General features: G+C 34.5%; 3 protein-coding genes across 3 annotated transcripts; 1 reads left to right on the top strand and 2 right to left on the bottom strand.

Moving 5' to 3' along the window:
* The first annotated feature begins 232 nt into the window (after positions 1–232).
* On the top strand, positions 233–1,634 carry LOC145616939 (uncharacterized). Its single transcript, XM_081671655.1, has 3 exons — positions 233–864; positions 960–1,133; positions 1,239–1,634. Exons 1-3 carry the CDS (start codon positions 504–506, stop codon positions 1,355–1,357), a joined length of 654 nt encoding a protein of 217 aa, XP_081527781.1. The 5' UTR covers positions 233–503; the 3' UTR covers positions 1,358–1,634.
* A 189-nt stretch (positions 1,635–1,823) lies between these two features.
* LOC145616935 (uncharacterized) lies at positions 1,824–6,713 on the bottom strand. Its single transcript, XM_081671651.1, has 7 exons — positions 6,576–6,713; positions 6,016–6,136; positions 5,228–5,376; positions 4,711–4,818; positions 4,460–4,579; positions 2,658–2,831; positions 1,824–2,306 (listed from the first exon to the last, which is right to left on the bottom strand). Exons 1-7 carry the CDS (start codon positions 6,642–6,644, stop codon positions 2,205–2,207), a joined length of 843 nt encoding a protein of 280 aa, XP_081527777.1. The 5' UTR covers positions 6,645–6,713; the 3' UTR covers positions 1,824–2,204.
* A 748-nt stretch (positions 6,714–7,461) lies between these two features.
* Positions 7,462–17,016, bottom strand: LOC145624209 (phosphatidate cytidylyltransferase 1-like). Its single transcript, XM_081677207.1, has 13 exons — positions 16,829–17,016; positions 16,161–16,258; positions 15,649–15,902; positions 15,391–15,542; positions 14,357–14,498; positions 12,601–12,757; positions 12,148–12,195; positions 11,964–12,050; positions 9,204–9,332; positions 9,064–9,120; positions 8,363–8,446; positions 8,091–8,207; positions 7,462–8,003 (listed from the first exon to the last, which is right to left on the bottom strand). The coding sequence occupies exons 2-12, from the start codon at positions 16,194–16,196 to the stop codon at positions 8,118–8,120; spliced, it is 1,236 nt and encodes a 411-aa protein (XP_081533333.1). The 5' UTR covers positions 16,197–16,258; positions 16,829–17,016; the 3' UTR covers positions 7,462–8,003; positions 8,091–8,117.
* Between the last annotated feature and the right edge of the window lie 1,898 nt (positions 17,017–18,914).

Genomic DNA, 18,914 nt, shown 5'->3' with positions numbered 1-18,914 from the left:
AAATATATAAATTTGAATTAAAATCTTGTAAAAATGAGCACCTAATAATGCAAAAACGAACATGTTACAAAAATTTACGGGAAAAATTTATCATTGATAAGGAGAGGGAACAAGACACACTCGGAGGGTGGGGGAAGGGGGGTTGTAGATAGTGTTCCATGTCATGGGGTGTAGGTAAAAAGTTGTGAAAATCGTTTCCCGTCTATTTCATGACAGCCCAATCTGTAGCAGCCTCAGTGATTAGAGCCGGACCTAAAACTCTTGGCCCAGTAAGACTAACCAGTTTAGTAACTAGTCTAACTACCACCTGCTCAAAAAAGGGCAAGAAAAAGACTAGTGGCATCACCGATTAGCGAGCGAGTGAAGTCGAAGTTTGTAGAACCAACACATATACAGCTTATAACATGGAAGACCCTTCTAGACAATTAGCCGTTAAACTTCATTTCTCCCCCAAATTCTCTCTTCCCAATTTCCAATAATAATTCTACTTCCAATTTAGTAAGATGGAAGAACATCATATTACCAAGAAAAGAAAGATACAAGAAGAAATCAAGAAGAATAGAAATAGTGATTTTTTAACAAGAAAGGTAAAGCTGTATTGTCCAGCAGTTTCAAAGGTAGCAGAAATTATGGCTTGTGGAGATCAAAGATTGGATTTTGGCAACATTGCTCGAGTTTTCGGGCTCGAACCCGAAACCTTGAAGCTTAATGGACATTTTATTAGTAGAGGTGTCGACCTTATTGCTTCCTCTGTTACATGGAAATCTTTACTTTCTTTCTTTTCTTCGAAGGGTTTGTCCACTGGTAATGATTCTACGGGTGCTCTCGTTGTCGATGGAAAGCTCTTCAAGTCTGGTTATAACAGTATGTATTTATGTTTTTTCTTTGGTATAGACTTTATGTTTTTATAACAAAATTATGCGTCGATTGGTGTTATTAAATGTTTGTACGTGTGACAGGAAATGTACACGAGGAAGGTGTAGGAATAAGGCGAACTTGTGATGAAGAGAGCGATTCGAGGTGTAATAAGAAGTTGAAGGAGAGTGAGATGACTAAATGTGGTGATACTGGATTGAAAAGGAAAAATTGGGTGGAAAATTTTAATCCCTTGATCAAGAGACCGAGAGTTAATGGTACAATTGTGTTAAACTCGTTACATGTCTAATGGTTAGTGTGCGCGAATCGTGTGATATTGGTCTAATTACTAACTGAAGATTCAAATGCACATTCTTATGCAGGTCATGAAGAAAGAGAGTGCTGCATCAACAAGTTGCGTTGTGGCTATCAGTTGCATGAGACTATGAAGAGAATGAGGGAAGATGAAGTCATTGCATCATCTTGTAAGAGAGCGCGATGAATGAAGTTTCAATTTGCTGTTGGAAACTCTTGTTTTGCTTGTAAAATGATCGGAAACATACAAAGGATTGTCCGGGAGTATCCTTACATTTGATGATAGCATGATGCCGTAATGTTGCACATTTTCATTTGTGTGTTGAAAGGAGATGAGTACCTGTAAAAGTGCAAGCTCGTTCTTTCTTGCAATGTGGTTGGGTTGGGTTGATTTTGTACACGGAGCGATTTTGGTAGAGAAGAAACACCTGAATGTTAAAGTATACAAGTTCAATGTTTATGTGCTAGTTATAGTTGCAAAGAGGCAGCTTAATCAGTTATTCCCTGATATTTTAACTCTTGACAGTCTCTTTGCTAACAAAGATAAAGTTAATTCTGGTAATTCCTTCCTGTGAATTACTGATGTTATAGTAAAATTAGTTCATTGAAGAACCCAAGATCAATTGTAATGAAGATTGAAGGTAACACTTAAATCGTGAAAATGTAGAAATTGATTTCACTAACATCATAATACAGGCTTGAAATCACAATCGAAAGATATTGTTCCTTATTGAAGTATCAAGCTCACATTAATCGACCAGGGGCAGGGTCTAGTGAACTAAGACGATTTACAGTTTCATAAATAGCCACATGGTGTGCCAAATACGTGTTTGCAGATCAATCAGGTTGGTTGGCACTTCCAAAACTACAAGTATATTTTGTTCTAAGCTAAGAGAGGGTTGAGGAACTTGAAATATGAAAATACATCCCAATTCCTAGCTGCAAAATTGTCTGATGTTTGAAGCATCATGAAAAAGACACAACTACCAACAAGTGAAGGTAACTCTGCGCAGAATATCACCTCATCTGTATCCTTATCGATTGATTGGGGTGTGCATCCTCTCAACTATCCGGTTCACAGCAGCACGGGACATCACTAAAGTGTCGTGCTGCAAGATGCTATAGACATTCAACCCCTGCAAAAACATATGGCTCATCATCAGTGTGCATAGGTATTAGCAAGGTTTATGCATCAGCAGGATTTTCTAAATACCAACAAGTGTAGCTTTAACCAAATAGCAGCTAAAAACAAGTATCCAATAATGCATCAACTCCATTATTCAAGTCTCTTACCCCGAGCTTCCCCCGTCCCCAACCACAAGTAAGAACAAGGAACAGAAATCCTCGGAAAAGGAGAAAAAGATATGAATTTATTTTTGTAAGGCTAGAGAAGTAGGGACTTGGCATGGTTCAGTGGGAGAACTGTAATTTTCCATAGTTGCCATGTTCACACACATACACAAAAAGGATAGAATGCTGCAACTTACAATTGTAGGCAACACATTAACATAATGTATGTTCTGCGTAGCCAACTTCAACTTTTCATTAATAGCACCATCATCAACCAGCAGCAACTTCTTCGAATCATCCAGTCCGTTGACCCAATTAACAATGTTTTTGGTCTTGTGAGTAGGGACCGACAAATCATCAAAAATCACAAGCTGTACAAAACCAAACTCATCAATGCAAATATTGACGAATAGTAGTGTAACTCACAAATATGCAACTCAATTTGACCAGTAAAAAAATTATAACTCTCTAACTAGGTAAAGCGATGAGGGGGATAATACTTAGTCTACACAAACTCACAAATCAGACAATGTAGATTGTATATACACAAAAGAATAAGAAATTTATCTAATTCGTGGACAATATACCCCTAAACTTTAAATTATGCATAGCACGTGCAAAAAACAACCCAAAAAATTAATATAATTTGACACAGAGTAGGATTAATGACTTGTACCCAGAGCATAAGGCTCTAGTTGGACCTGGGATAGGTCCAGATACATGCAGCCTTGCCCTTATTTACATAAAGAGGCTGTTTCCAGGGATCAAATTTGTGATCTGGAGGATAGAAATTGAACACTTAACAATAGCACCAAACCACAACCTTCTATTTTATTTCTTAACATATTTTATTTTATGGACACAATACTTGCAACATTACATAATATTGTGTTAATTTACCACATAAGCCTCAACATTTCGTATAGGGAAAGGACAATATCAGTACTACTACCTCCGTTACAGGTTATGTGCAACGATTAGACATTTTCCCTCTCTGCTTTATGTCAAATCGTTGTACATAACCTGTAACGGAGGTAGTATATCCACTTAATCACATGGGTACAAAAGTTTTATTTCAATTCTTCTCCTTGGTTGTCATTTTTTTTATGTTGCAAGTAGCCAAGTATTGAGAATCAAAGGAGTGAATTTTTTCTTTTATAGAAAAAAAGTACTCTCAAATGTAAACAATAATGGCCTAGCTAAACACAGCATTAAAGTAATTATATTATACAAAAAGGGACTTTTGGATAAAGTTACACAAGCCATAAAGAACAACATTGTACATGAAAGCATATATACACACTTTATTTGACCGGATCAGTGAGAGAAACCTCAACAAGACCCAATCTGGCAACCTCAGCGAGATCTAAAGCACTTGTGAATATCAAGGGGACACTATTCCTCCCTAACCCACCTTCCCCCCCACCCCCCCACCAAGAAAGAGTTTCAACGCCAAGTTCTGGTTGGATGGTTAAACTGTTCCAACCATTTAGAACCAGGACTCTCTACAGTCTCCACAGACTATTTTACAAAAAACCTTCATGCACTCTATGATCAACATTGTATGCTGCAGAAAAGCCAAAGAAGTACAATATATTTGGATAGATGCCAAAGAAGTAGATTAAGATATTGTAAAATAATTCAGATTTATACTTGTCCACCAACAGATATCAAGCCATCAGCCACAGATCCATAAAAGATATTACTACATAATAGGCTAAAAATCTATTTTGTAGGTAGTAGTAGAAAGGCAACAGATCCATTTATTGAACCTGCAAAGAGCTTTAACTAACAAAAAAGCCAAGCCCAGCCTTAAGACTCAAGGGCTAAAGGCATTACAAGATTGGATATAAGATGTTGACGATCAAAAGACAGATAGAAAGAAAGTCAATATATTTACTACGCTTTTGAAGTACTAAAATATTGCATGGTGTTAAATTCATAAGCATCTAATTTTGTTATAAGCATCTTGCGTAAGAAGCAAATTAAAGGATCATACCTTGCCTTCTGCAGCACGTGCAGATAATGCAATCTTCAATCCCAAACGCCGAACCTTTTTGTTTAGTTTAAAGGCATGACTCCGTGGTTTAGGACCATGCATGGTAGAACCTCCTCTCATCTGTCATTTCCAATACAATTTGGCAATTATTTCATAGCTCTGACTGAGAATAACTGCTATAAGAATTTGCATGGTCAAGTCAAAAGCAAAAAAAATGGAGTAATGGACCAATAAGAAGAATATTTCATTACATGAGGACTACGTAGTGATCCCTGCCTTGCTCGACCAGTACCCTTTTGCGGATGTGGCTTTCTCCCAGTCCCACTAACCTCACTGATTGTTTTAGTGGAATGGGTTCCCTGAAATCAACACATGACATGCTTTAATAATAAAATTATTGTGTTAGAAGAACATAAGAAAAAGGATCCATAGTGAGGAGAAAACAACATTTCAAATATAGTAAACATAATTAAAGATTGCTGGCATAAGAGAATTCACTCCAACACTTCCTTACCTGAGCATGGTCACAAGTCTCACAACTCACAGCACCCTCCCGAAGTTATCCTCAAAATAAATTTTCCCTAACTCATAACCATTACGAATTCTAGGACCTAAGATTTCAGGCATTATAAAACCACACAAGTGAATTTCGCCCATATATGAGTAAGAAGAACATTGACCCTTAGGGGCCCTATTAAGTTTTTGTTCATACTCGGGGAGGGGAGGATCATAGTCATGTAAGGTCAAAACATAAAAAACATCAATCACCTGTTGACGCTTGGCAAGCTGCCATCTCACAACTCTATGAACAATATCTTTCCTAATTGGTACATCAAAGACATCCCCAGATAAAGCCATAAGTCCCTTATCTTCATAATGAAAATTTGTCACAGGGATTACCAGATCCTGGTACACTCCTACAGAAACAACACAACAGATCAGCAACAGCAAAAAGCTTTCATTTTTCTGAACTTGTTATAAACTCACTAAAAGTTATTAACCAAGAATATACAATGCAAATTATTATTACAGCTGAAATTGTGAATTTCCCCAGTCACAAATAAAATACACCTAAGATACATAAAATATGAAATAACAACAAAATAAATGGTCAACGAGCCAAAAAAAACTACCCTCAAGATAACAGCAAGGAGCACTTTTACACTTTGATTACACTATCGTCTTGGCATTAGATACAAATTGAAATCCATACATAACCAGATTAAAACACTTAACATAGAACATAATATAGGATACCACAATTTCCCAAGTTTGAACCTACTACTATAATTTCACAGGTCAACTGCTAGTGTCGAACATAGGTACATTTCCAAGTGTCAGACAACACCATTTTATGAAAAGTTTGCAAATTTTTAGTCCAAAATAATATTTTAAGTGTCTAAATCCATGACAATGTACGGGCTTTCCAAACAATTGCAAGTGTCCTACTCCTAACAGAACCACCACATTTCTATGTTCATTTCAAAATTTTGATAATCATAATTGCTAATCAAATAAACCTTGATTAATCAAATAATTCGGACCAATCCAAATACCTTGAGTACGATCTGGAACAGACATAGCTTTCTTGGCCATGAGTAAATCAGATGGGATTTCACCATTACTTGAATTTGAAGTCACAGTAGTTGTTGAAAAAATTCGACTACATGAAACACCCTGCTTAACCAAATCCCACATTAATCAGCTACTGTAATACAGATCAATAAACTGAAACTAAAGTATAATTATTGAAGTAAATATGCTCTATATTATTTTTAAATAAGAAACCCAGAAATCTCATCAAGTTAGCTACCAATAATTTCTCAAGCAACCTGATTTTAATTAGCTACGTATTGTGCAAAACCTAGAATCATAAATTGAACATTATTTCCCCAAAATTTCGTCAAATTAATCATTTCCCACAAATTATAACTAGTTTAACAAAAACCCCAAAACTAATTTAAATAAATTGCGTCAAATAATGCCTTTACACTTCGCCATTTCTCTATATCATGAACTGTAATAATTTTGAGTTACAAAAAAAAAAAAGATTCCTGGGAAAATAAGAAGAAGACATGAAAGAGAAGAAGAAAAGAGAGAGTAAGAGAGGACATACGAGGGAAGGATGAACATGGTTACTGCGGAGAAGGTGGTGATGGAGGGCACCCAAGATCCTTTTCGCCATTAAAACACTTTGAGAGCTGCTAAGCTTGAAAACTGAGGTTTTTGCGGGTTTAAGACTCTGTGTTTTGTATTTCTGTGTTTGGGCTTTTAGTCAAAGTCAAGGCCCATGTTACTTGCTTTCATTTGGGTTAATACTCTTAACATACGATAAAACGATAAATCATAAAAATTCTACTTTTTCGTATTGGTTCGCTTGTTAAGGTTCTTGTCTTAGATCATAAATATAGTCGATTCATTGCAGTAGTGATGATCAAGTAATCTGATAAAATAAAATGTACATATAGTTTAGAGTTCTTCATCTTCTATTGATTCGATATACTATGTTCATAATTGTTTTGAATTCATTGTGATCTTACATGACCTTGTCAATATTACTAGCAAACCTAATAAGGAAACTCAGGTTTTAATCTCTTAAGTCCTGTAATCAATGTAAATTGCACAATTATAAGTATTTTATTAAATCAATGAAAGAAAATCAGTTACAGATTATCTGATTAAGCATATGTAAAACTCAATTTAGCTAGTTAAATCACCTGTGGCAGTAACAATCAATTAGATGGACATAGATGAAAATATGAAATTAACCTGTCATGAATTTGGATTAGTCTACATTTTTGCATTCAAAACCTAAATTAATACGAAGTATAATCCTTTACAGTAAAAGTAACGTCTTGCATACATAGAAGATAGAACATAGAAACAAAAAGCTCCTAAATTCATTGCAGTTGCCCTGTGTACATCTATAGAATGTTGTAACAAAGCACAGGTTGCAACTATTGATGAAATTATTGGCAGTTTTTGGTATAAACAAGATGAAATTGAAGAATGTACATCTCAAAATTTTCATAATCATAGATGGGATACAAGGTAACGCTGCATCAACAATGGCTAAAGCGTTGTAATTGCGAGTTTGAAAATAGTTCTCCAAACTAATGGAAGACTCTAAAACGCTGAAACTAAAATAATAAAAAATACCAGAAAAATTTGAAATAAAATTTGTTTCAACAGTTCAAATAAAGATTATAATACAGTAGTGTACAATGATAAAAATTACTCCTAATTCTTCAGACATGTACAAGGCAATTGCCATCAATACCATATTTGTTTTCAAAGAGGCAGGCCAGCCAAGAAGCCCTCTAGACGTTGCCCATTTCGACAAATACCAGCCCTCTGATATATTCATGACTCGAGATAGCAGTTCACTAATCACCAATAGCTTTTCCCGCAGATCTCCAAATGAAGTTACAAGTCAATCAAGAAAAGGACAAAGGCAACATAATCCAGCAAAGCTGTCAAAGAGATTCCATGGCCTAGTACGAAATGCTCACACAGAAAGCACATCACGAAATGCTCTCCTGAGCTGCAAATTATATTGAAAAAAAGTCATAAGAAAGGTAAAAAAAAAAAAAAACCATATCAAACCATTTAGAAGGGCAAGAGAACAAACCTCAAAAGCATCTATCCAGTGTGGATTTTAAGATTGTCCAATACTTTTCTGTTGCAAGATTTCTCCAATCTTCCGATATAGATTTAGCTGCTCCTCAAATGTAAGGTTCATCAAAATCTACAGAATAAATGATATTAGTATAGAGGCTTCATATGTTCCCATATAACAATAGCAAAAATATATCATTCTTCCCTGTCAAAAAAGGAATTTTTTAAACAAAAAAGGAAACCGAAAACCAAGATCAAAAGTATCTGAACAGAGAAAAAAACTACCTGGTCCAAAATTGTATCAACTGATAAGCTTTGTGACTTCACGAAGGACTGATGGTAGATATATGCAAAGACGGCCATTACCATCTGGGATAAAAAGATATTGTGCTTAAAAAATGAGCACACTTTTAACAACTCAAGATGATAAATATTAGTATATTACCACTGCATTGCATTATTTAAGATGCACAAATGAAAGCAATGTATGTTCCACTACACACTCTTGGTTTCCATTTTCTTGCATAGGAGTAATAGGACAACTCAATAAGCATGAAATATTCACTTGATTGAGCATAATAAACCCCCTGTTTCCAAAAAAAAAAAAACTGCTATGCTTTGACTTTTGAACTATTTATATACTAATTTTGACCTTGTTTGTATTAAAAGACAAATAACACATGTGAAGATGAAAATGCAGCCGGCATCATCAAAAAAAAAAAAAATCCTTGCATGATAAATTACCAAAGGAACATCCACCCATGAAATAGCTTTTAGAAAGTGGCGACTTTTAGTTAAATACTTCAACAAATGATCTTCATCTCGTAGATAGCTTTCCTTAAACATAATTCTACCAAAAAACTTGACATATATTAATTCAAAGTTTAGAATGCAAGGGGAAAAAATGAGTATTTTTCACAATCATTACTCACACAATAGAAAAACTATAACACTCAAAAATATATTTTGCAGTAAATGCAGCATACCTGACAATCCATTCTGTCGGTAATTCCACCATGTCCAGGGATGCTATCGCCAAAGTCCTGTGACAACCAGAATGGAAATAATTTATAATCACACTGTGGAACTTTACTAACTGTGCATAGAGTCAAAGAATTGCAAGAACCTTGATCTTGAAGGCTCTTTTAAACCCACTAGCAAAAAATCCTCCAAAAGGCGCTATGATTGATGAGAATAGGCCTAGACATAAAGCATGCCATTGAACAGGCATGACAGGAATTTCCTTCCAAGGGAGCTGCAAATAATGCAATAATCATGAATGGTGAATCAAACATAAACATAAATATAATATTTTATTGCATCATCTAACTTTAAGTAGCTAGGAATAAGGTTTCATCAGTTAGACACTGCAATCTTCAACCCCCCTTCCCCCAACAAAAAGACAATAATAAAGATAGTCTACAAATCTACAATAAGCAAGGGCAATGTTAGCGCCAATAGAGCAAGTGTTGAGATCTACAACACTTTTTCTAAAAGATGCCTACATATTGTCCCAGAATCAGGAAGATTAATTTTTTCACTTGTTTAAGCTTTTCTCAACAATAACTTAAATAAGAATTTAAGCTTATATCCATCACTACCATCTCAACTGTCCAGAAAGAGCTTTGTCCGAAGATGATTGGAAACTTGTTTAGCAATTATCAAACAAGAACTTCAGGTGGACATCAAAGAGTTTCTAATAACTCAAATAAGCAGTCAAGTATACACGGTTCATCATTCATATAAAAAATCACATCTTAAACCAAGTAGATCTAATATATTTCACTGAGCTACATTGGTTAGAGCAAAGCAGCATATTAATCTAAAGATTTACCAAGAATGTCAACTCAGAATACATCAAAGAGTTTCTAATAACTCAAATAAGCAGTCAAGTATACACGGTTCATCATTCATATAAAAAATCACATCTTAAACCAAGTAGATCTAATATATTTCACTCAGCTACATTGGTTAGAGCAAAGCAGCATATTAATCTAAAGATTTACCAAGAATGTCAACTCAGAATGAAAATTTTAAGCACAGCAAGCTCATCCGATACACACACACACATAGTGGAAACATCATTGTGTCCTCTGAATCTCCATCAATTCATTCAACATAGAACTTTTCAAATGATTATCAAATTCTTGGTTTAACTAACAACACGAGAAAAGTTAGCATTTTAGCATATGTGGAAGGTGGAATTTTTAGAACCATAGCTGATTCTATATAAAGATATTGAGTATAGAAGTTAAGAACCTAGTCAGCCCAATTTATTTTATAGTTTGATAAGGTCATTAGTCATTCGTTTCAATAACACTTGCTGATTTTTTTTCCCAATCTTGGCACATGGATATCTTAATTAGCCAATTGATTACGAAATTCAAACATTAAGGCTAGTTCACTATTCTTAACTCCTTTACAAACAAAGATTAATCAGAGAATCAGAGGGATTAGCTCAACATGGAACCTTGGTTTTATCAAAGCTTGCCAGGCAATAACTTACAAAGTGTTCCTGATGAAGTGTTGAATAATTAATACCAGTTAGGCAAATAATGCTTAATGATTGGAAGCTCCATTGCACATGCAACAGCCTGTTATAGCAATAAGTCATGTAAAACTAACTTTTAATAGGACAAACACCAATACCCAGAAATCTGCTCCTCTCCTATTAAAAATGCAATATAACATGGTTTTCAGAGACAAAATTGCCATGTAATCATAACGGATAGCTAGTTAACAGGCAGCACCAAGATGTAATCAGACAACCTAACATCAATGCTCTTGCACTTAAATTACAAGTCAAAAGTTCCATGCTATAAGAAAAATAGAACGTATACATGATTAAAAGTTCTGATACAGTAAATAGCTTATTAGATGGCAATGGCATGTAATTAATAAAAAATCCTTAACATCTAAAGTAACTCGTTTCTCTTTTGTCTTGACACTTGGATGAATAGGCCCAATGCAAACGTTCCACAACCCCTCGACTGGGACAAATTTATGATTACTTTGATGTCTAACATGACCTAAACTGTAGGCAATTGAGTGTTATAACTGTTATTGCTACCTCACCCACCCTCTTCTACTCTTGCTTTCTACCATCAGTTATTTTTGAAACAACAATTTACAAAGCTAATACTTCAGTCAAGAGGTGCTTTCATCAATACACCTATTGCACAATGAAATATAACAGGTCACTCGCATTCTAGCTCCCTTCATGGTTCTTAAGAGATTGCAGAAAAAAAGTGTCAATTACTTCTAAGCTTTAAATACAACATAATTTGCAGTGCATAGAATTTCTAATGGTATAGAAGAGTTATTACAGATGGCACAGAAAGACCAATTGTGTGCAAGAAATCCAAAGCAGCCAACTCTCAATGTCAAGATTGCACTCAAGTTGTAGAGATGACATGTAACTCAAGAAATACTGCAGGCCAAGCATGATAGAGATAGACAGTCATGGGCATGAGAGAGAGAGAGAGAGAGAGAGAGTGAGAGAGAGAGAGACACTCTCAAATCTTTCTGGTGTAATATATGTGATCAGCAAGCAGCAGTAAGACCAAATTAGCATGAGAAGCTGCCATGTTGACATCAAAACCACCTTTAACCAATGGATAAAAAAGGTAAGGCACACTAAAGCGATAAAGGTCCTGCTCAGCCTAGGCGTGTTTTGGTGCGCCTCTGTGCCTTACAAAAAAAGTGCTCTCTACCCTAATTGCCGGGCAGCCTAGCGCCTAGTCATACCCAAGATGCGACCATGCGATTTCTTATACACTGCCTTTAACAATTAGGACAACCAAAGAGTAATAACCAAAAACATAAAAACTATTATAGTATAAAAAATTCTGAAGCTTGACACAGAAAATCAGTATAAAAATCTCACCCAATTTGCAATCAATCCTGGCAAGTGGTAATACTCTGGCTTAAACAGTGGTCCAGGATCACAGTGGAGCCAGCCAGTAGATAAATCCTTATAAATACCAAAGACAACCAAAACAATTAGTCAGGACATAAGTTTAAATTTCAAGAAAAAAAAACAAACCTTACAAAACAAGAGAAAGATATACCTCTCTTGGACATGTTAACCACTCAAACCGACCCATGACATTTGCAAGCTGCAATAAAGAGGTCGGAATTAGTTTGTGAGATATTACTACATGGGTAAATAGGTAAGTAATGTTATGATGCGGTAATAATTGAGGATTATTGACACTGTCGTAATGCCCTTCATTAACATATCCATAAATGCAAAAGAATTTAAAACATCAGAATCTCCTCAGAGGAGATCCAACTTTATGCCAGCAGGGTAGTCTTATGCTTTTAAATGGATACTGTTCTTGCAGCATATAATCAAGCAAAAAAAAAAAAGGAAGAAGAAGAAGAAGAAGAAGAAAGAACCATGTAAAAAGTTTTCTTGAGTCAGCTATCATGTTAAAAGTGATTACAAAAGCAGATGTTAAACTCAATACAAAAGGTCAAAAAAGTAAAACGCATGTGGAAATTTGAAGCGGAGTACGCACCAAAAATGCTGAAATGATGGTCGTAACGGAAGCTCCAATAAAACCTTCCCAAGTTTTCTTAGGAGAAAGCTTAATCAAAGGAGTTCTCCCAAAGAAAAACCCAAATAGATAAGCAGCAATGTCATTTATGACTATAAGTGAGGCAGGAAGAAGGAACCTGCAATCATATCAAACTGAGTTATAATCTCCCAGGAATAGAAAGAAAGAAAAAGAAAGCTAGTATGTAGCAGCGAATAAATATGAAAGAATACATTTTCATCAAGGAAGCAGTAATACATCAAAAGGGAGACCATGGCTATAACTCAGAATCACCTATCAAAGTAACTATCACAAATTCACAATTATGCAAAAAAATTATAAAAAAAAAAAAAAAAAAAAAAAAAAAAAAAAAAAACACTATGTACAAAAGTCTTTACTAGATAATCTTATTTCCACATCAAATCCTTACGAAGAAGAAAAAAGCATATAAAATAATCATAGAATATAACAATGTATAACACCCAAAAAAAATACTACAATTTGTATATAGCATATAAATGAGCCAAAGGAACTACACAATTGCTATCTCAACATCAAATTCAGCAAACCCCATACTCTATATGTGGATTACAAAAGACAGCGTGACGGCAAGAATAAGATAAACAAGCCCCGAATTTGTCCAAAAAATATTTATCGACAATATACATCTAGTACCATTGCATCATAGCCACACAATGTAGGTATTGAATTCTCTCAACCATACAAGAATATACAACCAGCCAGCCAGGTTTGGTAAAGCAAAAGTTCAAAATTCCTTTTGCAAAATTACAAGCACTTGTGGTACAAGAAAAAAGCTGGGACCTCTAGGTTCTAAGATGTATATCAAGAAACTTGTATTTGAGACAGTGAGGTTTCAAATCTCAGTCTCTAAATTCTAAGATTGCTGACACTTTACATTTGATTGTTTAGATTGACAAGAAGATAGAAGATAGTGGCACCGAGTTATTAGTAATGGTGATTTTCTATTTCAGTGAAGAAATCGTGTTCTGAAGAATGGAATGTGTGCCACTCTTACATAAATAGATATATTGTGAAGCTTAATATTTTGGCAATGTGATCAGTCATGCCTCTTTCGATGGAAAAACAACAAGAGTAGTAGAGTACCAATTCTGTTAACCTAAAGTTAAAAAAAGTATTCCTTCTATCCCCATATAGAAGCCCCATTCACCCAAAACTCTTGTCCTTGATAAAAGTCTCATTTCACATTTATCTATTTAATTATTCATTTTTAATCAACCAAACCCCGCTATCTTCCTTTCATTCACTTTAAATCAACTAAACTCCACTATCTATGGCCTTTTAATAAATTGATATAAATGATACTTTCATTTGTCAATTGTCGGTGACTCGGTGTCATACATGGAAATGGATTAGAGCACGTGTTAAAAAGGATAGGAGAGTGTTTTCCATCAAGTTCATCATGTATTAAAGCTTTAGTTAATGGCTCTAGCTAATCCCCCATGGAAATTATATATCATCTGGTTCGTTCACCATCTAACCTCCTCTTATGGCACCTAAAGTAATAAGATAAAAACACTAAAACAAAAGGACGGAACAATTCATCTTTTAACTTTTGATTAGCCAAAAAAAAAAACAAAAGGAAAAGTACATATGATGATTTAAGCAAGGCTCTCACAACCACAGGCATAATTCATACTAAACTGGGAAATTATAATAGCAAGTATGAAAATTTGCATTGTATTGCAAGTTCTCTTACCAAAACATTCCTTCAAAGATGTTGGCCACAGTAAATGATGATTGTGTAAACACCACAATAAGTATCATGTGTGTCCATGCAAACTGGCCAAATTGATACTTGTACATCTTCTTCTTCAGAGAGAGAATAAACCACACAAAACCTGAAGTCAATTGCAACATAGCTTCAGATAAGGGTACATATTAAATAGAAAGGTGAAAAGGTAGAAAACTAAAGGTTAATTTTCAGGGAGCACCATTTGATATAATTTTACAATTATCACATATTGTGCTCAAAACACTTATATTGATGACCCGTTTAAAATTGCTAATTATGTATCCCATACAGTGAACCACGAGCTAACAAGAGAACCAGTCTTTTTTTTTGGTTCCAAGGTTAAGCAAGTATGATAAAAAGTCCTATCCAGTTTTCAGGTTTGTCTTTTCGGTTATGCTTTATGTAAGGATAACCTACTTCTGGACAATACAACGTAACAAACCAGGAGCAATTACATGCTGAATGCAATCAAGCTCAGAAAATTAGAATAGGCTTGTAAAACATTGGAAGACCGCAAAATGGGGTATTCAGACTCTTCATAGCCCCCCACCCCGCCCCCCACCCCCCCCCCCCCCCCAGGCGCGTGTCAAATCCTCAACAATCCAAATTGGCTATGGAGATACTTGACACTTCATTATGATCAACAATATGAAACTTTTTCAAAAAACAGTCGGGTCAAAACTTGGACACTTAACACATATCCAACAAGAATATCCATGTCTGGGTAACATAGGGAATAATAGTCATTGATTAGATATATCAACATAGAAGGAATGCATGTCTCTTATAAAACCATAGTCTCAAGCAACAGTACTGCCACTTCCATAGGATACACTTGACATACAGTGTAGAGGCAAATGTTCCACACAACTAGCACACTTGGGGCTAAAAGAAACATTCCACATTTGCAGTTATACATATAGTCCAATTAAAATATATACTAAGTCTCCATTTGCGAGAGAGATAACAATGAAACTAAAAAGGAAAAGCTGACCAACCTGCAATATACAGGAAATAACAAATAACCATATGGTACTTCGTAAGAAATCCAACAAGCTTAAACAGTACTTTGTCTGAAGTGACAGTATTTACAAGCCGCTGACTGAGAAATCGGCCATAGACAAACAGCATTGCAGTGAAGAAAAAGTGCCTGAAAATGTAAAATAGCACATAAAGAATAAGAATGTCATGCTTTAAACTTCTATGAATGAAATTACAGACAATTCATTCTAAAATTTATGAAAATAAACTCTCACCAATTTAATAGCCGAAAACCAGGAAGATCTCGATCCTCTCGAACCTTCCTTAACAGATTAAACAGCTCCTTTGCCATCAGAATTTGGATCAGAATAACCATGGAACAAATATATAGATGACCCAAGTAGATGGTGAGGACAAAAGCCCCAATCATCCATAGGGTAGAATGTGTGCGGATCCACATCGACTTGTACTTATTACGATCATTAGCAAGTAAATTGCCCCCATTTGGTTTGGTGAGTTCAGCAGGAATCTAATTGGCATGGATTCGTCAGTTTAGAAATACTATGTAATAGAAAAGCTAATGTGCCATTCAAATCTCCACACAAACTAACAATTTAACAAACATGGATTTTGATGCAATTCAGTAAATATGTTAATTGAAAATGAGTTTAACTATCAACAAGGGAAGGGAAGTGAGAAAAAACAATCACTACTAAACAAATGGAACAAAGCATTTCCATGTACATCGAAACGAATAATCGAAAACACATTTGAGAAATAAACCAACCTCATTGGACTGCTTACGGCGCCTGATCTTATTCATGGATCCAATTTGACTTCTTACTACAACCAATAGTTCACATACACAAGAATCCTGATAGCTACCTGAAATGGGTACCAAGTAAATCATTCATATTTTGGATGGTATCTTAAATTAAGAGACAAACCTAAATAACAAAAATTGTGGAGCCATTGAATAGAACACATATATATAGTGATACAGAGAAAACAGAAATTCAAAGGATGGAAGAAAATAGACTAATGTTGTGTAGGCAAAAAGTGTGCTAAAAGTAAAACCCAACTAACCAAAAAAATAAAAATAAAAAACAACACAAATATAATTAACAGCCCTTTCATAGTCAATGTCTCCAATAATTATAAGAGAATTAAACTAACAGCTTCCACATATAACATATCAACCCAAAAAAAAAAAAAAAAAAAAAACAATCTTTATTTCGAACTAAACAATTAATTAACCGAGAATAATAATTCAAATCACCCAAACTTCAGATTCAACAAAATACCCATCAAGAAATTAAGCAAAAGAACCAAAATTATGAAAAGGGGTTATCTCTAAATCGCTAATATTGCTTAATAATCAGTCGAAAACTAAAAAAAAAAATCTAAATTAAAGATTATAATTTCAAACATAATTAGAGGAACAAAGGAACTTACCGAAGGAATACAGCAGAGAGATTTGAATAAATGTTTATAAAATTGACGAAAATCAGATGAAATATGTTGAGTTTACGAAATCAAAAGAGAGTGATTTGTGTATTAAGTGACAAAGAGAGGTTGAAAATGAAAAGGTTTTTCGATTATTGTTAGCTTACACTCTGGAGGAGGAGGGATGTGGAGGGGGATTTTTTAATATTATTTATTCTTTTTGTGTATGTGTTTTGCACTTTTATTTTTTTTAATTATGGTATTTTTCATGATACTTTTCTCTCTCAAAAAGAAATTAATACTTTACACTATTTATGATTCTTATTCTTATTTTCCATCAAAACCAAAAAGTAAAAGATTCTTATGCGTAGTATTTTATAATACAACTAGTGTGTGGCCCCGGGCGATGCACCGGGTTTTGCTTTGAATATCAATACATATATTATTTGAGGCTATAAAATCATAAACTTTATAGTTACAAAAAATAAGTGGACAATAATAACTAATGAAATTAAATAAACGCTCTCAAATTGATGTCTTGTAAACTACAAATTAAAGTATTTAGTGTATTATTATTGAATATGAAGCACAATAAAAAGATAGCAAAGTTGGTAATAACATTACTTTATTTGTTATTGGTCTTGTGTTCGAACTTGTGATAAACATTTTTATTGCAATAGAAACATGTTCATTCATATTACAATGGATGAATGGATGATGTGGCATATTACAGTGATGTGGCATACTTCTAATACATGTGAAGGGTGCCACGTGGCACATATCTTGTATTAGGAACGCTTTTTAATATAGAGATATAGATATAGATATAGATTTTGCTCGGTTTACTTCAAAAAAAGAAAAAAAAAAATCGGTTGATTTGATAATATTGTTAGTTACGAGTACTTTTAAGTCAAAAATCAGTAACTTTTATTTTCGAATTTCTTTTAATGTATATTTCACTTGGATTAAATAACTAAGTATGGAAATTCAATAGGTATGTAAATGAAAGTGGAATTAATAGGTTAAAATGTTGATGTTATTCTATTCAATGATGAGATCAATTGCCAGAGTTTGATCGAAACCTTATTAAACTGCTAAATTGTAATTTTGCGTGCTATAGATTACAGTTTCAAAATTGCATTACAATTCTGTTTAGGTTTGGCCTCCAAAGTTTTAAAACCAAACCACACCACAAACTGCAAACAATTTACCACCTTTATAATCTCTTAAAACTTATAATGTTTAGATCGATTAAAATTAGAGAAAGTTGTCACCTATTCACATTGGATAAAAGTGGGTCTAGAATCATCGTAGAGGTGGAAATTGTTTATGTAAATAGAGAGAGATGAGGAAGGAGGAGACAGACGGATTGTGAGTCAAATCCTAGGAGAATTGTGACCTTAAGCCACTATTTGGAGATTTGTAACCTAAAGTTGCTAGCTTGTAGTAACCCTTCAAGGTTTTCAATCAAAGATTTGATCTTTTCTTTATGTTTTTTTGCGTTGATTGTGCATGTGAAAGTAAAGCAAAGTGTGAGTCCATCACATATGACAAGAAAATCTAGAGGCTAAGGTGATATGGTGGAGAAAATACAAGTTGATTTATTTGATTGACAAATTATGTTTATCACAGTGTAAAACCACTATTGTCATGACTTATTAGAGAATATAGTTGTAAATTCAATAAGCTGCAACACAAGTTGCCACATATGCCTTGTAAAACCACTCTTGTCATGACTTATTATTCCTTCCTCGATCTCCACGACTCCACCCACCTTCCACAAACAACGGTGTTGGTGAAAGGAGGGTGGAGGGTGGAGATTTGGGAAGGGTGAAAGAGGAAGCTTCAATGGAGGAGGAAACTGAAGCTTTGATTAAGTTGCCTTCTGTCCAACTCATCCCACTTGTTGAGCAATTTATCAAATTTATACGACACATGAATGATATGTCCCATATATTGTTTCAACAGTTATTTACGTCCGCGCCACTAGATTAACATACCTCGTTGACCTAATTGGGGCTCCCTCGATGGGGAGTACAAGTAATCTAGAAAAACCCGGAGAGGAATTAAGTGACCTTAAAGCTACTTTTGACAA

Source organism: Chenopodium album, chromosome 3, assembly GCF_948465745.1.
Source record: "Chenopodium album chromosome 3, dcCheAlbu1.1, whole genome shotgun sequence".
In the NCBI taxonomy this organism is placed as follows: domain Eukaryota; kingdom Viridiplantae; phylum Streptophyta; class Magnoliopsida; order Caryophyllales; family Amaranthaceae; genus Chenopodium; species Chenopodium album.
This window is presented reverse-complemented; position numbering and strand designations above follow the sequence as displayed.

Coding starts and splice junctions, on each gene's coding strand:
- LOC145616939 (XM_081671655.1), top strand. CDS start 504: ATGGAAGAACATCATATTACCAAGAAAAGAAAGATACAAGAAGAAATC. Junction 865..959: donor CTTCAAGTCTGGTTATAACA/GTATGTATTTAT, acceptor TACGTGTGACAG/GAAATGTACACGAGGAAGGT. Junction 1,134..1,238: donor CAAGAGACCGAGAGTTAATG/GTACAATTGTGT, acceptor ATTCTTATGCAG/GTCATGAAGAAAGAGAGTGC.
- LOC145616935 (XM_081671651.1), bottom strand. CDS start 6,644: ATGGCGAAAAGGATCTTGGGTGCCCTCCATCACCACCTTCTCCGCAGT. Junction 6,137..6,575: donor ACCATGTTCATCCTTCCCTC/GTATGTCCTCTC, acceptor TTGGTTAAGCAG/GGTGTTTCATGTAGTCGAAT. Junction 2,307..2,657: donor TTAATGTGTTGCCTACAATT/GTAAGTTGCAGC, acceptor ATGTTTTTGCAG/GGGTTGAATGTCTATAGCAT.
- LOC145624209 (XM_081677207.1), bottom strand. CDS start 16,196: ATGAATAAGATCAGGCGCCGTAAGCAGTCCAATGAG. Junction 12,196..12,600: donor CCATCATTTCAGCATTTTTG/GTGCGTACTCCG, acceptor TCTTTATTGCAG/CTTGCAAATGTCATGGGTCG. Junction 12,051..12,147: donor GGTTAACATGTCCAAGAGAG/GTATATCTTTCT, acceptor GGTATTTATAAG/GATTTATCTACTGGCTGGCT.